The sequence below is a fragment of the Cydia fagiglandana genome, chromosome 2 (genome assembly GCF_963556715.1).
Source record: "Cydia fagiglandana chromosome 2, ilCydFagi1.1, whole genome shotgun sequence".
Classification (NCBI taxonomy): domain Eukaryota; kingdom Metazoa; phylum Arthropoda; class Insecta; order Lepidoptera; family Tortricidae; genus Cydia; species Cydia fagiglandana.
The window spans coordinates 26,083,918-26,100,751 of NC_085933.1; the positions used below are offsets into that span (position 1 = coordinate 26,083,918).

Here is a 16,834-nt window from a genome sequence, read left to right on the forward strand (position 1 = left end):
GTATGCTCGGTATATCTCTCTGCGATAGAATCGAAACGAGGAGATCCGGCGACGGGCCAAAGTAGTAGACATGCATCGGCCGACGGATTGCTACTCTTAAATGGGCCTGGGCCGGGCACATATGTCGCAGAGATGATATGAGATGGAGCAAGAGTGTCCTAGCGTGGAGGCCACGTTCAAAAAGATCAGATCACAGACCTCCAAGATGGGAGGATGACATTAAAAAGATTGCAGGCCCACTCTGGAGGAGAGAAGCGGCAATATATAGGTAGGGCTGCTTGGAGGAGATTCGGAGAGGCGTATGCCCAACAGTGGGCGCATACTCGCTGAGGAGGAAGAAGAAGAGAACATGTTTGATTGCCCGTGTTTTCCCGTCACCTGAGCTAGCGACGAGAATACACGGCAGGCAACATTGGATTGCCGCGAGATTAACAAAAATTTGAAAGGCCGGCACTGAACCCGGGACCGCGCATTTTCCAGCCCAGTGGCTCTCGCGCTACATTAACCAAAGGTCCAAGGCAGAGATGAGTTAATATTATTGACTGTTAATCAGCAATGCGGTTGGCGGGTCAAAGTATTTTAAAGATGGGTTCAGCATAGGTAGGCTGTTAATCCTACGAATAGTGGCAAATAATTGTAAATAAAAATTTTAAGAACTTGACGACTGGATTAAGCTAACTCTCATTGGACAAAACCAGAGACAGGTGAAACCTCCTCCTCCTTGCATCGGTTTCCTCATCACTGAAGGTCGTGGCCACTTATAGGGAACAGTTTCTCTTTGATAATTTGCCGCCACCTCTTTCTGTCTGTCGCCGTATGTAGGGCACCGTGGAGCCTTACATCAAGGGCTGAGCAAATTTGGTCTGTCTGTAGGTAAAACCTTAAAATGTTCAGTTCTAATACGGTATTTGGAAAGTAAAGAAAAGGTAGGCACTGTTCTTGTTATTTTAAATCTCTTTCTCATAAACTCACGCTTTATTCTTTCCGATAACCTCAATACTGTCGCTAAATGGCATATAGGTACGGAGTTAAACCTTGCTTATCTGATGTCTTCTACATCTACGAACTACTGTTCACTTTTAGTATTTATGTTATCTGTCTCTATTAGTTAGTGGTCTCTGTTAGCGTGCATAGTAATTTATGTTTACATGTACATAGATTTGATTTAACCTGAAAGTGGATAAAGAAATACCAGCTATGGTACAAAGACCGCGCTACAAAAAAATAGTTTTTGTTATTAGTTTAGTACGGGTTAACACATTGTTACCTACTGGTGAATTATCATTATCAATATAACTTTGGACTCCGGTACCGATAAGAGTGAACTTTCTTGCCGTAGATGTTGCTATGGAGGCCCCTAAGGCAAGTAAAATAAAGGAATCTGCTTTGAGCTAGATTCTTTCTTTAATAAGTACTTTTGAAACTTACTTACTGTAACTTTTGCTATAATGGTGATTCTAGTTTTTTGTTGATACGATGTTCATTTATAACTTTATCTTTAGGGTCACTTTAAAAAGACATTTTTAACCATAACAGTATCAAAATATATTGGTTATTGTAGTTTGGTTAGATAAATGAAGCGAACAAAGAGCATATAAACGAATTATGTCAATTTTCAATCAAATGACTTCATTCTGCCATGTAGGTATGTCGTAACGTAATAAATAATCAAAATAAAAACACGTCATCTTCTTAAAACTTAAACCAATTGCACTTTCAATAAAATCCAAATACCTAGTTATTATACTTCGTCGTTTCGTTCACGTTCCAATTTCTGCCAAAACATCGCCATAGCAACGCTTACCATCGTTACCGTATAATCAATAACTCAAATTTACATTTCGCTTTACTGTCAAACGCGATTACACGGTTTTATTATTTAAAAAATCTTATCTCAAGTTATTCCCTACATTTCAACCAAACATCGCGTTTTCTGCAGTTAAAATTATTGCCAAAATGGTGATTCTCCTAGTAAAGAGAGGCGATGAAAACCAGTTCCTGTACGAAACCAACGTGAACTGTTCTGTGGATGATGTCGTGAAAGACGTGACGGCTATTTACAACGGCAGATTGAAGATCACCAGGATCTGTTACGAGATGGAGGAGCTTGGGAAACATGGGACGTTCCTGCCGCTTGAGATGCAGGGGTTGACAGAGGAGCAGGTAACGATAAACAAGTGCTTTTGATGTAGGGAATAGGTATAACGCAAAACTCTGCGTAAGAGGCGCCGCTAGCACAAACAGAGCGAAACACGAAAATCCTAATTTCGTTATCTGCCGCGCTATCACTCTTGCATATTCGAGCGATAGAGTAGCAGACAACAGACAACGAAATGAAAACGAAACGAAAAACAAAACCGCCTCGATGCATCAATGTCATATTTATTAGTATCAAAACGACTTATAATTACTTGTAAAACTATGGCAGGTACTCTAGCTATTTAATTTACCCTGAATAATAAATAGGTACTTAAAATGTGCCCTTTATGTCAATCTTGGTATTTATTTTCAATAAAGTCCAAGGAAACTAAGAGCTTATTTTCTTTAGCTCCTCACTTTCTCAGAAGCAAAGTAGCTATTAATAAGATTGCTATAAGCACGGCGCCAGGCGCTTCTAAGATTATTAAAAGGCACTTTATTTTCCTAGATTCATTTTCATACTTCAGCACGTAATTGAATTATGAAACTAAATTCTTAACATTTTCTTATTCATTACATAATTCAGTTTTATTAGGAAGAGGTAAAAAAGTCGTGCTATGTTTACGTAAGTCTTTGATATTATAAGTAATGCAAGAAGTGGAGCTAATGGCATTATGAATATCTAGCAGTATAAAATAGTTATTTGTACAACAAGAGATCAAAGTTTGATATTTCTTCGAGTGCTTATTTTGAGTCCCGTGCAAGCGAAAGATTCTATAATAGATTCACGAGCGTAGCGAGTGAATCTAATTTAGAATCTTGAGCGTAGTAAGGGATTCAAAAGCGCACGAGATTTAAATAACTTTGATCTCGTGTAGTACACAAAAATTTTCACCCTAAGCAGTGAGAACATACCTAGAGGGACAGAGATAATAGAACCCAAGTATATCGAACTTGTATTAGACCCCGCATGTTGAAATGAGATTTGACTATAAAGGTCACTTGAATGACATTTTGTCTCACTCAGTGAGCAAAATGCGATTTTGCTCACTCATTTTGTCTCACTCAGTGAGCAAAATCGCATTTTGCTCACTGAGTGAGACAAAATGACTCAGTCAGCAAAATCGCATTTTGCTCACTGTTTTTAAGAAGCAAAGTACCCTTGTTCGAGCTGCCGAGGTGAAAAAGTATTTCTATATCTTGTCACTTAAAACAGGAGTTTTCAGCTGTGTGCCGACGCCCCGGGGGTTCTTTTTATTTGGGCGTTCTTTCAGGGCCATCGCGAAACCTTAGGTTGACTTCGTTTGGCTCTTAATTTTATAGCTGTCCCTTTTACAAGGGACCTTTAACGAATACGATCTTCAAACCTTCACCCCTCTGGTGTTGAAAGTGTTCATGAGCACGGTAATTGCTTACCATCAGGTGATTCGTCACAAAAAATAGATTGTAAGACATGATTTATAAAAAGGATACCGTCGACAAAAACAAATTTATGTTTTAACCTGTTTGTTTCAGATAAAGGAGCTAAAACTAGAAGACCCCTGGGCAAAGCGCTGTGCACCCATGGGGTACGTGGAATGTAAAGATGATATGGGTAGGCGCTGCGGGCTTGCCCCACCGCCGAATCTTCAGGAGGTGTTGAAGAAAGCGGCGGAGGCGGCGAAGGAGTTTGTTCATAAGAAGTTGGTGAGTACAGTTCATACTAAGATTACTAAGTTAACTTTGCACTGATTTGAACACATTGAACTATTATTGCTTATGTATAGAACCTGAGAAGTTGTCTGAGTACCCACAACACAAGCCTACTTGAGCTTACCGTGGGGCTTAGTCAATTTGTGGAAAAATGTTCTATAATAATATTTATTTATTTATTGAAAACATCTTCCAGGTGGACCACCGTAAACCTTTAACCCAGAAGGACGTGACTCGCGCCCTGGACGAGCTCCTTGGAGCCACGAAGATCGTGTTCCCCGCTGGTCTTCCACCTCACGATCCAGTTCGCATGGAGCTGGAGAACGTTGAAGATCTAGCTGGAACGCAGGCTGCCAATGAGGTCTTGGATCCTGTGAAAGCTTGCTTATGGGCGTGTGGGAAAAAGTTGCTCAGTGGAAATCTCCTGAGTGACCATTTGGGTAAGAATTTAGAACATGTTTTGCTGGTATGTTTCCTGAGCTGTCAATGAGGTTCGTGATCAAGTAATGGTGTGAGTGAATCAGTGGAAATCTGTTGAACGATCATTTAGGTAAGGATGTAGAACCTGATGATCTGCTGCTGTCAGATGATCCAATCAATCAGATCGGCCAATAAGGTTTCCCGGTTTAAGGTTCGAAAGAAACTGATTTCCTAGTCGCTTTCCTTCCCACAACTAGGTACTTTGTATGGTACTTAACTGGAGCTTGCATAGAAGACCCGAGAGGCACGCATGCTGCCAACGACATCGCGGATCCGGTTAGGATCCAGATCCCGGAGGCTCGCTTGCGCTTGTGCTTGAGCATGTGGCGAGAAACTAATTGGTGTTAATTTGCTGAGTCGTGACATATTGATAGCTATTTGGTTGAATAAGGTTCTAAATAAAATCCCAAAAGACGTAGCGTTGAATAGTTTTCAAAAACTTTTATAATCAGGTTCGCAGAAAACATCCAAGCATTTTCTAGGGCCGTAGAAAATGAGACTGACGAATGAAACCCCATACAAAAGCTACAGAGAGGTTTTTATAATATATTAATAGACCAATATCGTTATGCAATGAGGTCTAGCACCAAATGTGTGAAATAATTCCCCCAACCCCGTTGCGTTTCAATTGGGTCAATGTATCTAAACTAGTTTTGAAATTCAACTTCCTGCCCTAGGGACGGAAAATGTATCATTGAGTTAGCAGCTACATGACTAAAGATAGTCACAATATATTCGTATTTATGTGTAGCTTTATTTTTCCGAAAATACAGTACATACGATCCGAGGCAGATTTATTAAAAAATTCTGTAGCGATATTTGCTACCGAATTGATATTTAAACGCTACCGAAAAATAATTTTATAAATACGTCAAAGACGTTATTGTCTAAAGGACAGTACAACAACAAACGAGGTATTTTTATCATTTTAACAGGGTCAACAATTACTCGATTACGCTTTCATTTTGACAAATATTTCGTTAATTTTTACAGGTAGGGTAAACCCTCCAGTGAATGAACACCCCCCAGTGAATGAACAAAATCACGTTTTTTGTCTAAACTAAGAAATATAGCTATTTCTACAACTTGTCTTATTTTTTTTCTTATTAACAACTATATTTCCTATGCAATGACAACCCGTAATAAATTTATTTTCGACCAGTTGGGATGTGACTGTGGCGTTTGAAGTTTACGTGTTTCTGGATTTGAAGTTTTGTATAGGAACATTAGATCCCAGATAAGAACAGTGTACGTTTGGAGCAACATATAAAGTGCTTATTTAATCATTACCAGTACAAGGTTTAGTTATTTGGTTAGATTAAGAGTTAAACCTTCTATTTATGTACACTTTGTCGGCGTATTATGCGATTAAGTCTTTATTTTTTATAGTTCCATTACTGGCTCATTAAATGTTCTGAAACCAGTGAATGAACAGTGTGTTCATTTACTGGTGTCGCGTAGATTTCATTTTTTTCCCAAATGTATATGTAAACGCAATCGTATTAAGCTTGTTTTTTGTGATTCTGCATAGAAAACGATTTTGATTAATTTAGCCAGTATTGGAACAAACCAAATTTCTATAGTCCATTTACTAGATTTGTCATGCCTATGTATGAACAATACAAAATTTGTCGTGTTCATTTATTGGATTTCTACTAATTCTATGTATGAACAGTGTAACCACAAAAATGTAGTGACAAGTTTATTGTTTTAAGCATTATTTGGTGATCATAGCCCTTTTTCATCAAAATATGCACATTGGTTCTTGTTTTAATGGTTGATTTTATTTTTTCCTTTTGATATGTAACAGGTTTCTGTAATATTAGTGAATAACCATCATTTTATTACATTCTAATCGATTTGAAGTCAATATAGAGGGATAAAAAGATATAAACGCTATCGCTATACCTATTAAAATAGAGCCGGAAACGGTGTTTGTGATAAAAATGATTATATTATGCTAATTAAAAAGTTTTAAATAATGTTCATTCACTGGGTTTTTCGGTGTTCATTCACTAGTTTTTATGTTCATTCATTAGATTTTTGGGTAGTTTTTAGTAAATTCTGGTATAACTCAAAATCTATGAAAGTAATTAAAAAACGCAGAAATTACTTTCTTATTTATTAAATGAGGATTGATGTAATTGCAGTTAATTATTCTAATTATTAATGAATGCTGAGAAATGATTTTTCAAACTTGGATAATTGCTTAAGTGTTCATTCACTGGTGGTCTTACCCTATTCCCACTCTAGAATTTAACAAGGCATACAAATGACATAATAGCTAAATCCAGTCTTTTGTTCCTGTTTCATGTCTCATGTTGTCCATGACAAATCAGCTTATTTAGAAACATATTCGCAAAGCCCGTTTAATGGCCGTTGGACTGTGAAATACATTTTTTCCTGTTTTGCGCGAATTCTCTAAAACCTGAATGAATGAGAAATTTCCGGACGATCTGAGTAATTGATTAATTGTGACAGAATAAAAAATGGCGGGCGTTTAGAGTATTTTCGTGTTTTGGCGTCAAATTGTCGGTATTTAATAGCTTTGAAATCTGCCTAAATATTCTTATTTTTTGTCAGTTGGCATCATGTTTAATTACACGTATAAAATTGCCGTACAACATGAAAAAAAAGAGACAAGTTGTACTTACAATCTACTATCTAGCTGAAAGCATTTATAATTTAAGTTTTTATAACAGAATGTCTTATACGATTTATTATATTTCCATTGAATGCACACAAAAAAACGTCATTAGACTGCGCGCGAACCCGCATAAAATTTTTGTTATGGACCTCAATAGAGGTCAGATGTACCGCGATGTAGTGAAACTTGAATGCCGGTTCTCGCACCGTCTAAATGAGCCTTAGGGAAATACAAGAGCAAAAATGCAATACACACTAACGACATTAACCAAGATCACCTCACCTAGACCTAGGTAAATTACATTGAACGAATGTATTATGTTATTTGGATCCAGTAGTTAGTAGGTCCCTTTGGACGTTACATCCAACACGGTCATCTTTGTGATTTGGACAAATATGTTTAAGTACTTCGAGCGTCTGATGAATCAATTGATTTCTCAAGGATCCTACTGGGTTGAAAAATGCCAATAGAAAAGTAAAAATGTGTTGGGGTGACATTACGCGACGAAAATTCATGTCATAAAAATCTTGTAATTATGAGTCATAATTTCCACACATTAAGATTCAGACTGAAGCCAAGATAAAGGTATTAATGGTATAATGGTGTATTGGAAAATGCCAATCGAAAAGTATAAATGTATCGGGATGATAGTCGCGACGGAAATTCTTGTCACCGTTTCCACACATTAACCCACAGATATAGATATTATATCTGTGCATTAACCTTTCACATGTCTGTGGGGAGCAGAAAAACACATCATCGAAAAAAATATGACTAAATATTCGGACAATTTGGTGTTTTCTACAAACGTTTGCCACTTCGCCAGACCCCCAGGTTCCTTGTATGAGTCTTTAAGTTTTCTCATGTTTGCAGGTAAGAACGACAAAACCAAAGTGACCGTCAAGCTGTGCTCGTCATCTGAACACGCGCCCGGGCGAGAGCCAGTGCTGTCCGAAGATGAACGCAAGCAGCTCATGCTGCACGCCTACAGGTAAGAGCATCACTGAAATTGAACCTTATGTCGTAGCAATAAGACTCACTCAGATTTTAAGGAAGTGCAAATAATTTGTAAATCCCGTATTACACTTCTATAAATATTCTTCTCTATCTATCCATAGGAAACAGGAAGAATGGAAGAAGTTGGAACTGGACGATGATGACCACTACCTGGACTCCAAGTGGGCTGACGGCCAGGGCCTGAAGAGGGCGTTCCATGGCATGAATGATATCTCTTGGAAGCCTGTGGTTAGGAAGTAGCCTTCTGATTCTAAGATGTAGCTGGGAGTTTTCAGGAAAAAGTGTACCTTCGTAACGTAACGGAGTGTCAGAAATCTGACACCCAAAATGTGTATGAAAAGCTCTGAACACTTTTGTTTTGTTTTAATAATCGATGGTTCTCGTGATTCTGAGTAGAAACAAAGTAAAACTTGATGCGCACGAAAAAAGGAAATGGTACACTTTATTCTGGAAATGCTTTTCTAGGGCACACAGGACTGTATTCCTTGTCAACGCAATTATGTGAATGTTTATTGACTCTGAATGTAGTTTTTGTTATGAGTACTTTAATTAGCATTGTATTATTTAATTTAAATTGGATAGTTTAGTTTTAGTACTCGGTATTTCATACTTTTCAATGTAACCAGGACTGTATGTTCTCACTTACTAAATATTAATTCAAGTACTTAAATAAAAAAAAATGTGTTTCTATCATACACATTTATGTCATTCATTCATTAATACTAATATAGATACGGCACAACTACAGATATTGTATTTCACCACAGTGAGTGGTGACAATATCACATCAGATGGCATAAATAATTTTAGACTTTTTGGAATTATAGGTACAAATGTAAATTTCGACCAATTACTTAAATTTGAAATATATCTACATATTCAACAGCGGGAGTTCGCCATGCAAAAGGAAGTGTACACTTTTGGACGGCCATTTACAACGATTTTCGATAAACGGTTGAAACGATGCGAAAATTACTGAGAAATCAACAAATTGCATTTACCAGACTCTAAACAAATGCCATCTGTCGCTTAAAGCGTTCCAAAAGGCCAGCTATAAATTTGCAGGCATTGAGCACGGATTGAAATAAAATGGCCGCCGCCGTCACGTTGGACCATTGATCATTCCGACGGACGCCACGTGACTGATGCTAATTGATGCGTTTGAAGCATTAGATATTTGAAACATTTTGTCAGGTTTGAGGAGACGGGATCAGAGGGCCTACCGCGAACACCGAAGTTTACAAATAGGTGGTATTACTGCAATGTTTCACTGAATTTTCGATCGTTTAACTTTGAATTTGAACAACCATTTTTGCCGCTGTAGTAGCAGAATTTGAGATATGCATTTTGTTTTTCTTTTCGCTTCTTTTACTATTAATAAGTCCTGTTGTCCTGTGCCAACCATTTCCTGCACCCTCCTTATAAAAATCACTAACTCGACTTTAAGAAATTCAAATAGCAACAACTGACAGGTCTGGTAATGATACGTATGATAGACGATAGTTTGTACATGGATATTAGTGGGCGTACGTATCATAAAGCTCTGCAAATTACTGGTGGGCCTACATGATCAATGATGTGAAGTGGGACATACGGACGAAGAGAATGATGAACATCAGACAAGAAAATACTTAACATGTCATCTGAGGTATCGTGGTTAAAAATCGTCGGTAAAACGTACTCGTGCAATCGTTAACGCTCCGTAGCGAACGAAACGCAACTGTCACTGTCGCACTACTATGGAAGAGCGATAGAGAGGGATGACTACGATACACTACGGAGCGTTAACGATTGGCACCCTACGCGCCCTATTTAGAGCAGAAAAAATTGTTCTCTAAGAAAATGCATAAAGGGAAATCATAGACTGGTTAAGCTGAAAGAAATGTAAATGCAACAAATTGTATTCAATCTCGAAGGTAACAAAATCCTCCATTTATTTGTTCTGTAGAAAGCTACATTATTTTGAAACACTGTTATATTAACACGTACGAAAGACATCGTCAACGTCACGTACTAGATTAGTCTGACTCAGCTCATAAAGTCTGAAGTTCACTGCTACAATGTAAGTATATTATGCTTTAGCTTGACTTAGCTTTTATACAAGACACTGTCAGTAAGAATTATATGAATAATACTTATGTCATTATTTCGTTTTATACCTCAAAGCAAGTTTAACTCTGGCATACACTCGTGAGGGTCGTCTGGCTGTGAAAATTTCTGCAGTCTATACCTACCCCTAGTGTAAATTTCATTCGATAGCGTGACGTGACGTTCGCGTTTGCGTCAAGTCTCATTTAGTATGGTATTCTAATTTTCCAAAACGTCCCGCTTGGCGCGCTGTTCAAAATCCCATACAAAATGAGACTTAACGCAAACGCATACGTCCGTCACGCTATCGAATGAAATTTACGGTAGGGTTTCTGTGCAATATTTTTAAGTCTACGGTAAGTATGTCTTCCCTTTTGCACACTTCAATTATCTTTGCGTCGTTTTAGTCTATGATTCTTACTGATTATTATCTGGTGCGCAATAATGTCAGCCATTTGCCGCGACAATGTGTATGATTTTTTATCGCGGTGTTAAAGCCATGCGTCATTCTTATGATTCCTTTCGCGTCATTTTCTAACCCGACCGGTGATCCATCATTAGCGTCATTTATACGAAAGGGGAGCGTGTTTCTTCGGTATTTGCTTTTGTGTGTTTTGGCGTAAGAAATATACGTTTAGATTCTCATTACTTAGCCGATCCTTATATTATTAAAAGTAGTATACCTAACTAAGTAATAAATGTTTATGATAAACCCTTAAATGTCCTTACAGATGTAGTGCATAAATATTTTCCATCGTATTTTCACGGAAACTTACGAACGTATTTTCACGGAAACTTACGAACGTATTTTCACGGAAACTTACGAATTATTTCATTCAGTCTCGGTACAAAAAGTACTGACTTTGAGTGAACTAGCATGACAAATACGAACGTTTCCGAGAAAATATGATGGAAAACAATGATGCACTACTACCACTGTACCAGGATACACCTTATAATCATAATCATAATACACGAATAGGATTTATAATGCACCTACAACTCCTACAAGTCCTACAATACTGATTTAAATATTCACGATTATTAAACATTATCAAACTGCACAACGGGACTTAGTCGCGTATTTAAGTTTTAAGATTTACCTCCGACGTTTCGAGGACGGCGTTGTCTTCTCCGAGACCACGGGGACAACGCCGTCCTCGAAACGTCGGAGGTAAATCTTAAAACTTAAATACGCGATTAAGTCCCGTTGTGCAGTTTGATAAAGTCCTACAACGTACCTATGTATATTATGTAATTAGTAATTATGATTATGAAGCTCGTTAGCGAAACTGGGCTGATTACGAGAAGCCTCATCCTGGATTGGGTTTAATACTGCTTTGAATAACATGCCGATGATACGAGGAATATCCCAGTCTTTTTGTATTATGGCTCATTTAGACGGCGCGCGAACTTGCAAGCAGATCTTTAATAATAACGTTATGAAAAAAATCGATACTTACTGATTGTTATTTTTCATTGCATTGATAAAAGATAAAACGTGTTTTTGCAAAATTTCTGTATAAAACAAAGTTTTATCATCAATTTAGCGCAAATAAACATTCGAAAGTAGATACATTCGCATATACATATTTATGTATTAATAATGTGTAATTACTAAATATAACGCAATTGTATTTGGTATGGAAAGCGAACCACCTTAATATTTGTATATTTTGCTTATTATATTTTCCTTTGGATTAACATTAGCTGTATAAAATCTTCCATCACTCTGAAGGCCCTATACATCGTCAATATGACATCAATAACCGTCACATGTATTAGATTAACGATGTATTTATGTACTTTCGGTGTTCCCCGGTAATTCAGTCTAATCGAGATGGATAGGATCGTGTTTTGTTTTTGGAAAAGGTATTTTTGGCTATAAGGATAATGTTCTGTATTTTGTATGAGCATGGTAGAATATTTAATTAACATTCACGCGAAACGGAAATGTAAGTATATTGTATTAAGTAACCCAAAATAAAATACAGAAGATGTTTTTTTTGTTTTTATTAAAATATAAATTTTCAAAACCTTAAAAATCATTTATTCTTATTGCAACCATAAGGGCCGCCTGTGCGTAACAGGGTTAGTCAAGTAACTCGTAGTTAACCGTTTATATAGTATAAGTAAGTACCTACACTCTAAAAAATGAAGACCAACTAAGAGCAGTTTTCTCTTAGTTGACGTTAAGTTAATTACAACAATAACGATCTTATATAAATCAAAGAAAGCTGATTACTTAAAACAATAAGTGTATCTGTGATTGAACTAATAAAGTAGGTATGTTATTAATCCTAACAATTGTATACTTTGCATCTATTATTAACTTGTTGGCATAATTATGTAACGTAGGTTAATTCAATCCTTAACAATTTAATTAAAACAGATAAATATGTTAATAGTTATGAACATTTTAATAGTTTATTTGATTATTTTGTCTTTGTTGATTTACATAAGATTTGCTAGTTGAATCAACTAAACATATAATATTTAGAACAACGAAGATAAAACACTCAATCTCATTATGATCAAGTTATTGTATTGATTACGAAACTAATATTCCATTCTACTAAGTATTATTTATTAAATCGATTTTCTTAATAATTAAATTAAATAATCGGTTAATCCGATCAATCAAGAGATAAGTAGGGGGATCGCCTGTACACCCGCTCTCCGCCCCGCCCGTGCCCCTCTCGTGGCGCGTGCGACCGAGCAGTCAGTCTCTGTAGCACGCAGTTGCGTTAAGCTCATTCAATTACTTATTCGTCTGGAAAAACCTGGTGTGTACAAAGTTGATTGCAGTTGTGGTAGTTCGTACAGTGGGCATACCAAACGCACTATTGCCTGCAGAATTAAAGACCACATCGCTGCGGTCAAGAACAACGACGCTCGCAAGTCAGCTATTGCTCAGTGTCACCTTGAGTCGGGTATAAGTCACTGGATCGAGCTGCATAGTCCCAAGGTCATTTCGACAGCACGCCACTATATACCAAGATTGGTAAGAGAAGCCTTAATTCACAAATACAACCATTTTAATCGTGAAGATGGGTTTTTAAACTGTCAAATGTGTGGAATCTTGTGATTTGTTTGACTAAAAAACAACCAGTGACATCCGAATCAAACTCGCGTAGTGACACTGTGAGTGTAGTGTGCTTGGCTAGACCAATAAGTGTGAACGTGATTGGACTAACGAGTGTTAACCCCTCGTATGCTTAGACACGGATCCGTGCGTGTGAATTTAAATGCAAAACGTTTACTTTCAAAATGATTAAATGAATAAATAACATCTTATTATAATATTTTTTTGTTTTATTCATTTACCCCCTTTTTATAAAACTCTACGGGTTTGATTTAGTTTAATTACGTTTTATCCCTTTCTTTGTTGTTATATTTTATTCACTACTTATTCGTTTACATTTTATAAATTTCCTTTGTGCTAGTTTTTATACGCGCCGTGCTGAATAAATGCTGGTCCTCGTACTCGCATTATACTCAAGGCATTAGTCTTAAACACTAAGTAGGTAATACAGATTACAGATTTATTTCAGATCTTTTTGAGGATCGGCCTAGGCCGATATGGCTTCACATTTCACAAGCACGCCTCCTCCCGTGTTTGTAAAGCTACACCGGTCTAAGCCGATCGCCAAAAAGTTCTGAAATAAATGTATAATGTATATTTCAGTATTTAAGACTTATTCCTTGAGAATAATAACGAGGACCAGCAGCATTATTCAGCACGGCGCGTATAAAAACTAGAGATCTGAAAGAAATGTTTTAGTAAATGCGACAAAGTAAGTCATAGTACAATTGAACAAGAATGGTATTGTACTAAACAAGCTTCATAGTTGAAATGATTAAACAATTAAGATTCAAATTGAACAATATCTTAGTTCAGGCTAATAAGATGCATAAGTCGATGTAATCATGTTCTTTGTTGAACTTATTTAGGTTAAATAGTTAATACAGTAATTCTTCATGTTAACATTGATTTACATCTTAGTTGAAATGATTAAACACTTAAGATTCAAGTTGACCAATATCTAGTTCAGGCTAATACGCCATGAGTCGGTGTAATCATGTTCTTAGTTGAACTTATTTGGGTCAAATAGTTAATACAGTAATTCTTCATGTTAACATTGATTTACATCTTAGTTAAACTAACTTGTTTGTTTTCATTATCAAGCCCTTAGTTGATCTTACTAGGATCAATTAGTTAGCATAATTATTTTTCGTGTAAATATTGAACAAGATCTTAATTGGTTCAGTTACCTTACAATAGTAATAGCAATCAGAATTACCTTGTTTGATGTGTTTAAGTTCTTGTTAGGCTCGTATGGAATCAAGATGCTTGATTACCGCCATCAAGATATTGATAGGGCCAACCAATTTTTTTTTAGAGTGTATATACACTTTATTATTGGACCACAAAATAAATAAAAACCGGGCAAGTGCGAGTCGGACTCGCGCACGAAGGGTTCCGTATCATAATGCAAAAAAAAAAAACAAAAAAAAAGCAAAAAAAAAACACGGTCACCCATCCAAGTACTGAGCACTCCCGACGTTGCTTAACTTTGGTCAAAAATCACGTTTGTTGTATGGGAGCCCCATTTAAATCTTTATTTTATTCTGTTTTTAGTATTTGTTGTTATAGCGGCAACAGAAATACATCATCTGTGAAAATTTCAACTGTCTAGCTATCACGGTTCGTGAGATACAGCCTGGTGACAGACGGACGGAAGGACAGCGAAGTCCTAGTAATAGGGTCCCGTTTTACCCTTTGGGTACGGAACCCTAAAAACCGGCCAAGTACGACTCGGACTCGCGCACGAAGAGTTTCGTACCATTACGCAAAAACGGCAAAAAATCACGTTCGTTGTACCCATAGAACGAACCGCCTAACCAACGAAGCCAGCAACCATCTGCCTAGCTATCAAGGTTCATGAGATATAGCCTGGTGACAGACAGACGGATGGACGGGACGGCAGACGGACAGACGGACAGCGGAGTCTTAGTAATAGAGACCCGTTTTTTTTTGGCACGGAACCCTAAAAAAGTCAAAAGTATCAGAAAATTTAGTTAACCCTTTAACCATTTGACATTCCTTTCCAATCATTCGATTTCGAACCTTAAATCTTATAGCAGAGACAAGTTTTTTGTTTTAAGAACGATGGCAAGTATGTTGCCGCTACGGACTAAAGGGTCCATACCCACCCATATTTCACAAATTGGTAAATTGAATGCAGACCGGATGCTGCAAATTCAGCCCGAGAATAATTATATCTCGGTAAGTGAGGGTACGTGATGATACGAACGTGCCAAGGAACGGGGGAGAGTTGACACAGGCAAGTCTGCTGGCGCGAGTCACTAAACTACTGGCACAAATTTCTGGACCGATATTACGACCTTCAAGAGAAGAGATACTCCCATCTTAAAACTCGGCAAACGCACTTGCAACCCTTCTGGTGTATCCATGAGCGATGGTAATTGCTTAGCACCAAACGATTATTTTACTCATCTAATCGTTTACCTACTATATCCTGTACTCGTACCATGAGTACTGGAAACTGTTCCCAAAGTTTCATACATTTTTTGTTTGTCAGTTTTGTTACGGTCTTATGACTCCTCTACACAATGGGCCAACGCCGGCCACTCCAAGGGACGCAGCCATACGGAAGAATGAGATAGCAATATCACTTGATCCCTCTAACGCATAAATGCTTCCCTTGGAGTGGCCGGCGTTGGCCCATCGTGTAGAAGAGCCATTAGAAAGTCACTTAACATGGACCAAAAAATTGGGGATAAAAAAATGTTCTCACTGGAAAATGGAAAAGAACTCGTGTTTCTGAGTAGAAATAATATAAGAATTCCTAATTCTAACACAGAACTTCGAGATAAAACATTAATAGAAATGCCATCTAACTAAACTAACAATAGAACAAAACAACGAAGCGTAGCACGTTAAATGAACCTTCATCTTTTAATGTCACAGCTAACGCCTATTTCAATTATTAATAACTTTGCAAAACTTACAACTTGAATCCCCAATCCCCGCCTCATAGTTTGTCAAGTTCCCTTACTCGTTCCAGTAGTTTCCCAACTGTACACGTGTCACGCGGTTAGCCGCATAACATGCCTAAGCACTCTCCGGCAATTTTGTGATATGCCCCTAAAATAACTGGTGCTGCCTTCAAATAACAGAAGAGGGTTAGGGTAGGTAGATCCCATCTAATTGATCTTTCGTGTCATATTGTAGCTTAAACCATCACTCGTGTGCTGAGGAGACCGTATACGAAATCAAAATGTTTTTTCTGCTGCCTAAACTATTTCAGCCTATTGCCTAAGCTTATAAAGCGGATTTCAATAAAATTTAGATCGGTATTTATCTTGGGTTACGAAGTTTACAGATTAATTCTAGAGCCTCTTAGCTCTAGGATAACGAATATTACCAGAATATTACCGTATTACCAGAATAACGGACCGCGTTTTACGATATTTAAATACATCGTCTGCCTGGAATAATGATGAGTATAATTGACAAAAACAAGATTGTCTTTCCTCGTCAAACAGACAGACATACAGACAAAAGAGTAACTTACGCATTTATAATATTAGTTCGGACTGCAAGCCTGTAGTCAAGTTAACTGGTTCCAATAGTCAAGTGCACGCACCAGTAGCTTTATAATCTAAACGACGCCCAATCTCAGCCATTAGTGTCACGTGCTGCAGAGTTTTCACCGAAATAATAATTTCTCAGACACTTTATCA

The 16,834-nt window shown here is 37.3% G+C and overlaps 2 protein-coding genes across 2 annotated transcripts in view; one reads left to right on the plus strand and one right to left on the minus strand.

The window, feature by feature from the left end:
- Positions 1-16,834, minus strand: part of LOC134679542 (protein madd-4) — a 425,780-nt gene that overhangs the window by 125,978 nt on the left and 282,968 nt on the right. The gene's annotated exons all lie outside the window — the stretch shown is intronic.
- On the plus strand, positions 1,940-8,639 carry LOC134679709 (cilia- and flagella-associated protein 298). Its single transcript, XM_063538650.1, has 5 exons — positions 1,940-2,163; positions 3,655-3,825; positions 4,028-4,271; positions 7,832-7,949; positions 8,077-8,639. The coding sequence occupies exons 1-5, from the start codon at positions 1,957-1,959 to the stop codon at positions 8,213-8,215; spliced, it is 879 nt and encodes a 292-aa protein (XP_063394720.1). The 5' UTR covers positions 1,940-1,956; the 3' UTR covers positions 8,216-8,639.